Source organism: Chroicocephalus ridibundus, chromosome 6 (genome assembly GCF_963924245.1).
Source record: "Chroicocephalus ridibundus chromosome 6, bChrRid1.1, whole genome shotgun sequence".
Taxonomy (NCBI): Eukaryota; Metazoa; Chordata; class Aves; order Charadriiformes; family Laridae; genus Chroicocephalus; species Chroicocephalus ridibundus.
This window is the reverse complement of record NC_086289.1, coordinates 33,623,366-33,635,507: the sequence shown is the minus strand read 5'-3', so window position 1 is coordinate 33,635,507 and position 12,142 is coordinate 33,623,366. Positions and strand designations below refer to the sequence as shown.

The 12,142-nt window shown below is 42.3% G+C and overlaps 1 protein-coding gene and 1 long non-coding RNA gene across 3 annotated transcripts in view; one reads left to right on the top strand and one right to left on the bottom strand.

Annotated features, from left to right (window-relative positions):
• Positions 1-9,883, top strand: part of LOC134517141 (uncharacterized) — a 31,885-nt gene extending 22,002 nt beyond the window's left edge. For both annotated transcript variants that reach the window (XR_010071561.1, XR_010071562.1), the window contains exon 3: positions 9,671-9,883. This is a non-coding gene — a long non-coding RNA (uncharacterized LOC134517141). The remainder of the gene's footprint in view (positions 1-9,670) is intronic.
• CDK1 (cyclin dependent kinase 1) lies at positions 12-8,817 on the bottom strand. The gene is made up of 8 exons (XM_063338356.1): positions 8,720-8,817; positions 7,736-7,786; positions 6,136-6,292; positions 4,863-4,986; positions 4,300-4,470; positions 3,577-3,740; positions 3,305-3,446; positions 12-294 (listed from the first exon to the last, which is right to left on the bottom strand). The coding sequence occupies exons 2-8, from the start codon at positions 7,770-7,772 to the stop codon at positions 181-183; spliced, it is 909 nt and encodes a 302-aa protein (XP_063194426.1). The 5' UTR covers positions 7,773-7,786; positions 8,720-8,817; the 3' UTR covers positions 12-180.
• Positions 9,884-12,142: the final 2,259 nt, after the last annotated feature.

The window sequence follows — 12,142 nt, the reverse complement described above, 5'->3', positions numbered from 1 at the left end:
TGCATTGTATTTGAACTCAGCACTAATATGTTAATATTTACATTTAGATAACACTTAAAATAAAACAAACTAAACAGCCACAGTTTTAGAGCAGAAAGACAAACATACAAGTTACAGACAGACTTAATATTAAAAATAATCACAATTATTTCACTCTGGTTGATTTAGTCCAAAGGTCTACTATTTCTTAATCAGATTAGCGGGAAGTGTGGATTTGTCCAAGTCATCAAAATATGGATGGTTCAAGGCCATTTTGCCAGAAATTCTTTTTGCAGGATCATAAATTAACATTTTCTGGAAGAAAAAAGGAAACACATTTACTCCCTCATGAAATGGGAACTAAAATCATGTTAAATAGGTAGATATTTAACCACAGTAATTATCAAGTAACCATAAAGTTTTCCCCTATGTTCCATGATTTCTCACAGAAGGAGAGGTCATTTCCACCTGTAAGTTAGTAGTAGGGTCAGTAGTAATACATAATATCTCAGAAAGTAAAGAAACATTTCTTTCTCCCATTTAATAACCAAGCCTATGCATGTATCAGGGTACTATACGCACTGAACTAAATCCAGAACCAGGCATCAACTGACAATGATTATTAGTCTCAGCTTCTCAACTAAGGGAAATTAATAAGCTTTAGGCTGTAAAAACCAAAAATGCTTACAAGGACAAGTAGTCCTATGCTTGTTTTTTTAAGCTGACATTGAAGAAATGTCAAATTGCTTCCACTCAGCTTGGTGCAGCAGTTTGCAGTTAAAATATAAGAGAGTAATCATTCAGTTACAGAATCCAGACAGGAAAGTAGTATTCAAGCAGTTTAAAAAAAAAAAAAATGCATCTACAGTTTATATCATACAGCCAGGGGGCAAAAAGAAGAAAGGAATGAAGCATTTAGCAGTTTTCTACTAGACCTAGAACTAGCAAAGTCTCTGTAAAGTCTTTTTGCTTTTATTTCTCCTTACTAAAGGAAAGTCCATTTCGAATTCAAGTAATCAGGAATCTACCAGTTGCTTCCCTGCCCATCCGCACAGCAAATTTATCTTCCACAAAAAAAAGCTTAAGCAGTATTACTCTGCCCAGTATTCAGTCTTGACATTTAACTGTCTTTAGACTTCATCCTACAGGGAGTCTTCCAAGTTTATTTGAACCACTGAATTTGCATTTATGTTCTCTGAACTGCCAAAAACAACACTACCTCTAGAATTAACCTTTTAAGTCCAATTTTACCTTAATTGACAGGTTCCCATTAGCTATATCCCAGGACAGCAGTATCTATAGCTAATAACGATATCAAAGGTTCTCTCAAAATTAACTCAAAAAAGGGTAAACTTCTCTGAAAAGGGGACGCTGTGACTCTGAGGCTACAGCACTTCAGCTGATACGGTTTTTCCCAAAACTGAGTGTCCAAGAGACCAAAGCTTTTCATGACAGCCATTAAGTGCTTTGAAATGCTGGCCACAGAAGTCATTTAGCTTATGAAGGTCTTAAGACCTCATTCAAGCAGTTAGTCTTAACACAAAAATATGTAACCACTTTTCAAAGATAACTATTTTACATACTACTTCCACCTGCAACAATCTATAGAAGGAGAAATTAACATTTTCATTGACATATCTGAGCTTGTGCTCTAGACAAAATACTCACTTTTGTTGCCTTTTAAGACTGAAGCAGTAATATAACTTTAAAGTGCCATAGGAAACCTAAAAGGATTCCAGATGCCTAAGAATTCAGCCATACCACTGTCACCGGGCATTAATAGGAAGCTAAAGTTTCAACATTTATTAATTTAAGGCAAAACTATACAAGATTTTATGGAATTTAATATGCTTTAGTATTGTGTAAACACCATATGAGGAACAAGTAATTTTTTTTGCTAGTATTAGCAGCAGTCCAAAACATTGGTTTTACACAATGAAGCCACCGCTAAGCTCAAATGAGTACTTAGTAGGCCAGTTACATGACTACCAACAACATTCACTTACCCATTCAATCGATTTTAGTTTGTAAATACAATGAGTACCAATTTTACTTCAAACTGATTTAATAACGATGTCAGTGGACTCAGAGGAATTATTCCCAGCTTAAGTCAGTTATGTCTGTAGAACAATACTGCTACAAGGTTCACACCTATTCAAATCTATATCTTTAACAAATGTTCAGGTTGTCAGTCTGAACTGTGGCTCTATTCTCACAAAGAAAAATTGTGAGAAATTGTGGTCATTTGAGCTTCTTGGGTAACACTGTTTCCAAGTGTTTGACAAAGCCATACCAATATAGGTAATAAACTACTTTCTTTGTGACTTCTTAAAAAGAAGAGCCAGATGCACAAGTAACTGCTGTACAAGGTTCCCCTTGTTCCAAGCTGGTTCTGAAGTGAAACTTATTTTAAGACACATAGAGCACCCACCCCACACCCCCACATGCAAGTCTGCACTCTATAAGTGCAGCTTTTGGATAAGTCACCAAGGTATATTCTTATATTTAGGGGCATCTAAGATCACACCAAAAATGTGACCTACATTAGTCCAGTGGCAGAGCTGGAAGAGCACTAAATAGAAAAGCCTGATGAAGATCTTTTAAAAATAAAAGCTTCATGTGGTAGTTCAACTGCTTGGCCACAGAACTAACTAGACACAAAAATATATCAATTAAAAGTTAATCCACCACAGCCCAAGAAAACTTTAAATTTAAAGGTAATTGAGACAGACACTACAGACTGACTTAAACTAAGCCCCTGGTTTCACAACTAATCAATAAATTCAGCTGTTTGCATCATTGCTTGTTCAGTTAATACCACCATGAAAGCTTAATGAAGATAAGCCCACCAAGATTAATTCACAGGCTAGCATAAAAGAAAAACATTTCCAACTGAATCAGCAGTCATACAGCCACATCATAATTAGTGCTGGCACCAGGAAGGTGACAGCTACAGTTTGTCAGCAGGAGCCTTCACTTAAACCAGTTTGTAAAAGCTCCTCCTCACTTTCAAGTTGTACCTGGCTTATTAGTATAAAGAAGCTGAGGCATGAGGCATAATAAGAAGAAAAGTAGTCTAGTCATCTATTATTTATGAAAGAAGTGAGTCAATGTCACACAAGGTGTCACTTCTACGAGACTGACAGTCCATACCACTGCTGATAGTGCAAAGACCTTCATATCTTCATTCTATCCAAGACCGATTAGTATAGCTTTATGATAGAATAACTTAGTATAGCTTTATATAGAATACCTTTATATATTCTGGAGTATTTGAAACAACCTGTTCAGTTTCTTAATCAGCAGTTTAAGAAAGCCTACTTACAGACAGCAGATCGAGTCCATCTTCATCTAAATTTTTGACGTGTGTTCCCAGGCTGCTAGGTTTCCATTTTGGGAATGTGTTTTTATAGTCTTGCAGGGATTCCACTTCAGGCCATACCTCATTGTTGGGGGTACCTAAAGCTCTGTGCAAGCACAAGTGAAATACTGAGCAGTTCAGTCTGACATCCATAATCACTCCTGTGATTTTATTAAGTGCACGGCATTGTTGTGCAATGCTGCACAAGTAGCAAGGAAAGGTTCAGCCTGACATACCTGAAGATTCTGAAGAGCTGGTCAATCTCTGAGTCCCCATGGAAAAGTGGCTTTTTAGTTGCCAGCTCAGCAAATATGGTACCTATGCTCCATATATCTACAGGAGTAGAGTAACGAGCAGATCCTAGCAACACCTCTGGAGACCTGTACCACAGTGTCACGACCTATTGAACAAGGAAGGTTTTTTTGTAAGTTTATAGAATCAGGTCCTGTAATTGACTGCAAGCACAATGGCTTATTCATTTTTAAACAACATTCACTTTTTTAGTTAAAATAATAGCTAATGCTAGAAGTTCTAGTGAAAAATACTACTTTCAAACTTCATTTACAGATAAGCATATCTAACTCCATTGCAGTAGTTTCTACAAAGCAGTTGCCTACACTCCTTCCCAAAGAGCAGGAAGCCTTTAGCACCAAGTCACTAAAACTCCAGTGATTTGTGAAGTAAAAACACCCTTAAAAGACAGTGAGCAACAAGTTCTGGCTCATCTGATTCATTATCAAGGTAATAGTGGGATTCATAAGGTGCTCTGGAACCTTAGAGTAAAACTGCAGTCAGGGACATGGAATGCCATTTAATAAAACCAAAATACAACTTTTTGATACTGTTAGATTATGACTTCAAGAGCTCCATGATTCTTTTTTAGCTGTTTCCTAGTCAGTTATTCTAGGAAGCTAGTAAGCACTGTCCAAATCACCAAAACGATGTTCCAACTCACTCACTTCATGAGTGTATACCCGCACTGGGATTCCAAAGGCTCGAGCCAATCCAAAGTCTGCAAGTTTAATCACTCCCTTGTCATCTATTAAGAGATTCTGAGGTTTTAAGTCTCTGTGCAGAACTCTTCTTGAATGGCAGAAGACAATACCTTGCAAGATTTGATACAAGTAACTCTGTAGAAAGGATGAAGTGGGAGAAAAAAAAAGAGTAAGCTTTAGTACAAGTTAGTGTTCTGCAACATAAAGCGTTCCCTTACATCATCTCTCCCTATAGTAGTAGGAAATGGAAATTCAAAGCACTGCAGATACTGAGTTAATATCATACAGCCACAAAAATTAATTCTTTACTTAAACTTAGTTTTAGGCAGTTTAATTTCAGTAATTAAAAGAATTTGAAGTGGCATTTGAAAGAAAAACTCACATTCATCTTATTATCCACAGCTGCTTCTTTAACCTTTCATTTCTCCTCAAGGAGTTAATTATACTGAAAATAAGAGCTGCTTACAGCTTTGTAGGTCATCTTCTTTAGATTAATTTCTCTTATATTAAGAAGTTGTCCTCATTACCTTAACACGTGAACATTCCAAATATTGGCCAGATGGAATAGTATCCAAGTATTTCTTGAGGTCCATGGAAAGGAATTCAAAGACAAGGTACAGTCTTGAGTCCTGCATAAGAACATCCTGAAGACTAAAAATTGAGTATACAATTAACTCCATTGCAAAATGCATGGACTCACAGTCACATTTCCCCTCTCAGCAGGGATACAAGCTGACATTTCCAGGTTCCTGTTATGAAAGCCTTAAAAAGCTTTCAGTCTTCAAAGACTAACAGACTTAGTGAGTTACACTGTCACCTGGAAAATCAAGTATATCTGAAATAGCATCAGACTGAGATAAACACCTTATATGCTTCCTCTTAAACTTATGTTCCCTCATGCCTAGTTGATACTAGGCATGTCTAGTCTAGACATAACTAGTCTGTGTCTGATGACACAGGAAGTCTGAGGAAAAAATATTGCTGCTTTTTAAAAAAAAAAAAGACTGTGGCTGTTGGTGCCCAGCTTCCATTTGAAGCTGGCTTATTACAGCAGAGCCTGAATTACTTACTAGGAGGGTTTAGGGGGATATTTAATAGGAACCTAGTAGACACAGCAGGATTTGCTCAGATTAATATCCTTAATAGATTAATAATCTTTAATAGATTATAAGGGTTCCTAAACCCAAGCATACATACATCGAGACACTACAGGGCTGGAACTTGGCCACTTTTAAGGCACATTAGAGATAAAGTATTTTGCTGCATCAAAGAGCAAGTAAATAATTTGTGGGGAAGACAATAGCTGTGATCAATTCCACATGTTAAGCAGTCAATGATGGAAGCTTCACTCATAGCTCAGATGTGCCAGTTGACACATGTGATGGCAACATCATAACACATAAATCTCTGCTACAAGACAGCGGGGACATGATTGGTGAGAGAGGCTCACATAAAAACACCAAGTTCAAGTAGTCTATTCCAAAGTAGCAAATGAAGTTCAGAGAGTGACTGAAGTAACAGCTTCAACCAGTTTTCATGAGGTACGCTGTCTCCATTCTGACAATAACCACATAAATTACAAAATCAACAAAAATTTATTAGATTCCTAGAGGCAGCACGAATAAGTCTTAAGTAGAAAACTGGCATAAACACAGGATTTGGGATTACAGCTATTTGCTGCTGAACAGACACTGTATTAAGCTGAGTAGCTCTCACTTCACTAGAACAGTGGAAAAATAATTTATCTGAAGGGACACAGTGCCCTTCAAAGAATTTAGCTAAATACCAGTATATGCATACCAGACTATATTGGGATGACGCAGCTCTTTTAATAAAGAAATTTCACGGATAGCAGTACATGGAACACCTTCCTCCTCACTTTCTAGACGTATTTTCTTCATTGCAACCACTTGGCCTGTGGTTTTGTGCCGACCTTTATACACAACACCATAGGTACCTGAACAAAAAGACAGTGAAACGCATGTAGGAAATACTAGCTTCGGGTACAGATAAGTCATTGGAAATAAGAACTGCTAACGTAGGCGAGAGTCCTTCCAATCAAGTATTTTTTGCTTCATTATTTGGCTTGATTACAAACTACCATTTAGTTTTGGCAGTTTAACCATGTAATAGTTTTGTTTGTTTAAAGCACACCACCCATCGTTTGTTAGGGCAGGGTACTTGGTAGCCTCAATGTGAAACTTGAATATTTGAAAGATGGAGTTGTAAAATCAGGTACTATTTGCATTTCAGGTTGATTAACTTTCAGGCAAGATCACTATACCTCTTCATGCCCAAAGGGTTATGATTTTGCCATTGATACATCATATTAAAAGGTTAAAGGTTCAGCTGCAAAAAAATTAGTGCTCTCTCTGCAATCAGAGATTGAGCCATCCATTGGGTAGATCTATAGAAATACCTCTAGCACAATCCTCAGTGCAGGAGGGAGGGTGGTGCTGTGGGTCTCAGCAGAAGCTAAAATTGGAACCAGTATCAAATCAATAATCTATTTCAATCATCAGTGTTCACCACAGAAGTAGAACCCTCAACAAACCAAGACATCTTAAGTATTCTCTTTTCACCCTTCTGGAAGCATTAATCCCCCAGATTAACCTCAAACTAGTTTCTTTCAGGAAGAAGTATTCACACACAAGGCTTCAGTTACAAAGCTTTGCTGTAAAATCCAAGCCCATACGTTTTGCAATTACCTCAGAGCACACCTTCTCAGAGTAGCATACTGCAAATTCTCAAGTCTGCATAAAGCTGAAGCATTATAAGACACACCAGCTTCTACATTGAACATAGGCTAGATTTCCAATGAAAAGGGGGTTGTGGCTAACATCTGCATTGAAGCAATCCTAGTGCCTTATAGTAAATTAATGGTTAAGAGTCACTTCTCCACAGGCATTTACAATCTGCTCTTCCCCTTAAGAAGTGTAGTGACCAAATATAATCTGAGCAACAATCCACAAACCACTACCCCCTACCTGCAGCTGTGAGCAAGTTAAGTATACCATGCAGTACAACTTCAGGAGCAACTGGTACACAAGTTCATATAGAAAGGAATGGAGGAGCTTCCTAAATTGAAAAGCTGGTTTCAGGCCTCAGAACATATTTTTCCCCCCCTTGGAGGAAAATTACACCATTAGCCATCAACATGAAGGCAGGCGCTTCTCAACACTGATCAGTTGTTTCAAATAAACCACGTCATCTTCAAAAGATGGGCAGTCTGAAAGCTATACATACATATAGAGATAATTACTGCAGTTAACCACAAGCTTATTTTGCTAGTTAGTTGAATCTCAGTAGTTCCTCTAACAGTCAGAGTGCACAGAGCTTCTATGACACTTGATAACTCAAACGGTGGAGCATTACAAGGCTCATGGTTCTTTATACTTACCTTCCCCAATCTTCTCTATTTTAGTGTAATCATCCATTGCTATGGCTATCCCTGAAACAAACAGGAAAAAACCCATGAGGGTGAACAGTTGCTGTCCTGAACACAACCAAGTCACTGAAATTATGCCAGGTCTTTGGAAGCTAGTTTTGTCTTAGGTAATCAGGATGTAACACAGACCACTTACCGTTCTCCTCAACGGAAATACGGGTGTTTATTCAATGTCCCAACTAGAACAACTACACCCCAAAGTACAATTAAGCATCAACTCAGAGGAGAAAGATGCTTTTGTGAAGGAAGCTGCTCCAAGCAACCGAAAAAACACACCCTGCTCATTAGTTTTATGCAGTTACTCATTAGCAGGAACCCTACTACCTAAAGTCACAAGGTTTGATGTTAGCATCGTAGGGCAACACCTGGCCCATATAATTTGGAAGTGGCACAGCGCAGCCTTCGGAGCTACGAGCCCAAACTGCCTTGACGGGCACAAGGTCCCAAGAGGCGCTACGGGCACTGGGCACCTTCCACGCTGCCCTGGGCCTCCGTCATTGCGCGCCGCTAGACTTTAACAGGGGGAGCGGACACGTTCCGAGGGAACCCGTCGTTACCTCCGGAGGTTTCCGCGCTGGGGGCAGCCGCTCGCCGAGCGCTCGCCCCCGGACCGCTAACGGCGGCCGCGCTTCCCTTTCGGTCCGGCTCCCGCCCCGCTGTCACAGGCCGCAACGCCTCGAAACGGCCCCCAGTGATAGGGGAAGTCGCCCCGGAGGGCTCGGGGTCACTGCCCGCCTCCCTCCCCCGGTCAGAAGGGGACGGGGTCCCGCTGCCGGGCCGGTGAACAACCCCCCCCACCTCCCCCCTCCCAAGCAACCGTTACCCGGCCGCGTGCACCCAACGGGCGCCGAGAAGCGGCTCCCCGTCCCCTCCGCCCAACCAGCCCCGGCCTGAGGTTCCCCCACCGCCCGGACTGGCCCCGCCGCTCGCCCTCACCCGAGGAGCCGCCGCCGAGCGCGCTGCCCGCCGCAAGGTCCTCCCCGGGCTGACTAAGGGGCGGGCGCGGCGCATTCGAACCGTCCGCCGGACGCGTTCCGCCAATGGCGCCGCGCCGAGATGATTCAAAGCGGCCAATCAGCGCCCGCCCTGTCGCCGGCGCCAAAGCGAGGCCCAAAGGCGGCTTTTGCTTCCGCGGTGAAAAACGGCGCGGCCGGGCGCGGCGAGCTGAGGATACGTCGGGCGTCCGCTTGGTTCGCGGGTGCGGGGGGACGGCTGGGGGCGCGGGCGGGCCTTTTTGTCCGAGCGGTGCTATACGAGGGGAACTGGAGCAATGAATTGCGCTGGGACGGCGCTGATGGGCAAACTGGTCGCTGCTCCAATAGCACATTAGGCTGTTCGCATAGTATGGGGAATATAATCATATTTGGATCAAGCTAGGCTCGTGGCTGCAGCCCCTCCTTCTAATCAAGCAAGTCTTTTAGATTTAGATGCATAAATTCATTATTTCTGGCTGGAAGCATGCTGATCTGTGAAGCTCTGCTGTGACTTTTGAAGCTCGTTTTAAAGTACACACATTAATAAAGGTCATTGGGTAACTTAATTCCCCAGAAGCCGGGACGTATTCAATTTGTCTGTAAGCAAATTAAAGTTTTGTACCCCTGCTCCCAGATGAAGAACAATCAGTCCCTGTGCTATCACAGCTTCCGAAAGAAGGGTTGGAGACGTAGCTAGAGAGGCACCTGCGGGCTTTGCTCAGGGAGTCCTCTGGCAGTGGCAACCTCGCTCCATCGGTACCCGGGGAAGTAGTAGTGCAATATGCTTACATTAAAAAAAAGCCTGGGAAAACACTATTCCAAACATTGCAAAATTGTCTTACTTAGAAACTTCAATGCTAAATAGATTTGCAAAGCAAATGTGTTCCTAGTTTTATAGGTCTTTCCCCTACAGGATGGTTTCACTGTGGATGCTGTGATGCTGCTGACCCACCCTGGCACCCCTTTCTCACCAGCACCGACAGTCCTGGGCCAACACGCTCCTGTGGAGACCTACAGTCCCTGCAGGAGCGAGAAACAAGCACCACTCCCCGTTGATGAAACAACCGCGTTTTTTAATTACTTCATTGCACTGGCTTACAACATCCTTGAAGGATGGCATTGCTGCATCTTTGCTGACCTTATCACCCTCTACAACTACCTGAAAGGAGGTTGTAGAGAGATGGGGGCTGACCTCTTCTCCCTGGTGACAAGTGATAGGACGAGGGGAAACGGGTTCAAGTTACGTCAGGGGAGGTTTAGATTAGATATTAGGAGACATTTTTACACTGAAAGGGTTATTAAACATTGGAATAGACTGCCCAGGGAGGTGGTGGATTCACCATCTCTGGAGGTGTTTAAAAAAAGGGTAGATGGGGCACTGAGGGACATGGTTTAGAAGTGGTTTTTGTCAGGGTAGGCTAAAGGTTGGACTCGATGATCTTAAAGGTCCCTTCCAACCTCAACAATTCTATGATTCTATGATTCTATGATTCTAAATGTAAGCAGGGTGGGCTGCTGTATACCAAAACGTGCAGCTTCTCCCCTAAAAACATTTCTTTGGGAGGGTAATTCCAGCAGGCAGAACTGTTTGTGGTGCACTCCCTTCTTCTCTTCTGTTCTTCTCCCTTCTCTCTCTTCCCTAGCCCATGGCACGGGCAAGAGGCATCTCGTCTGAGTCCTCCCCGCCAACACACACACATTCCAGGGGTAAAAATCCTTCACTTTCCCCTCCCTCTTGGGGAATTTTCGCAGCATACGGTGCGCATGCTTGCAGGTTTCTGTTTACCTTGAATAGCATATTCCCAGCACTCGCCGGAGATTTACCTGTCTAGAACAAGGCTTTCGTATCTCTGGGATATCCCAGGTGGAAATAAGGCCTCACATCTTGTGCAATTCATAGGAAAAGAGTCCGACGTGCTCTGCCCTGCATGGAGAAACCCTTCCCCGTGTGTGTAACAAATCCAACACAGCCAGGACAGGCTCAGTAATGAATGTGGACCAACTTGCACCGCTCAGGCAAAGCTTTGTGGACACCGTCCATGGGCCTGACCCTGCTCGGGCAGCACCCTCAGGCGGTGCGTGCTCCACAGCTTGAGGGGGGGATTGCTCTCTATAGCCATCACAGGACCGGAGCTACTGCTGCCGACTCTGCCGGACTAATCCTTCTCCAGAGACCTGAGGAAGGCAGCCAAAGTCCACCTTTTCCTTCAGATAAAAAGAAAACATGTCTGGGAAATCCCAGATGTATGGTAACCTTAGTTAACTTGGGGGAGGGAGGGTAGCAGTATCATGAACATTTAGTATTAAAAACTAATATAAGTTATATTAAAATATACACATATTATATTTATATATAAAACATGCAGTGTCTGAAAGTACTGAATACACTGTTCTGAATTTTCTTGAAAGCAACATTTTCTTTTTTTCCCAGTTTTAACCAGCTTTAGTTTAAATATATAGAAATATTTCTTAGTTGTGCTAATATAGTAATTTCTTTTGGACACTAACTGTTTGTTCTCAGAGTGCTCGCTGAATTTTCAAATGCTTTGAGAATACTTCTTTTTCCATATATCCCATTGTCTCATAAGTTTTGAGTGGTGAAGACCAGGAGGCACCAGAAGAAAAGCTGGTTGTAGGAGAACATCTCTCTCTTCCACAGGAGGCCGGTAGCCTTACTTCTGTTTCGCACGCCAGGAGACTGCTCCACGAGCCAGTGGCATACAACGCCGCGACCTGCAGGTAGCAGTGGTCCCCTCCACTGCTGCCTGAGATGACAAGTTTAGCCTTTTTCTGATACATTTAGAAAAAAACTAGGAGGTGGGTGGCTTTGAGATCCGTCCGATTGCTGTTGCACTCATTGCCCCTGCCTTCGCATCTGCCTCAGAGCACAAATTGTGCTGGCTTAATTACAGGTAAGCGGCTCAGGGAAATTATTTTACTGCGGTCTCCGTGTTCAGTGGACTAGCAACTGTGTACCAACACCTTACAGGAAGAGGGAATGCCGTTGCGTGCAGTGGTTTCCTTCAAGAACAGTGGAGGTTGCTCTGCCCTTAGTGTGTGCGAAGAGTGCTCAGTGGCCATGACGGTGGGTATTCACCAAAAGCAGCTTACACCAATTTCAGCTTGTCCCTGTCACTTCACAGCATAGTTGTGCATGACATGACTCCGCATACACCGACAAAGGTTCTCCATGCTCACTGTTATAGTTTCAGAAAACCCATAACAATTTATTGTCATTTAGACAATTATTCTATCACCCAATGACCCCTCCCCATCCGGAAAGGGGAACTGGGGAAAGCAAGGAAGCACGAAGTTTGAAATATAAATAGATTTCATAGCATAAGACTAAATAATTAGCAATAATACTAAAGAATCAGAATTAATC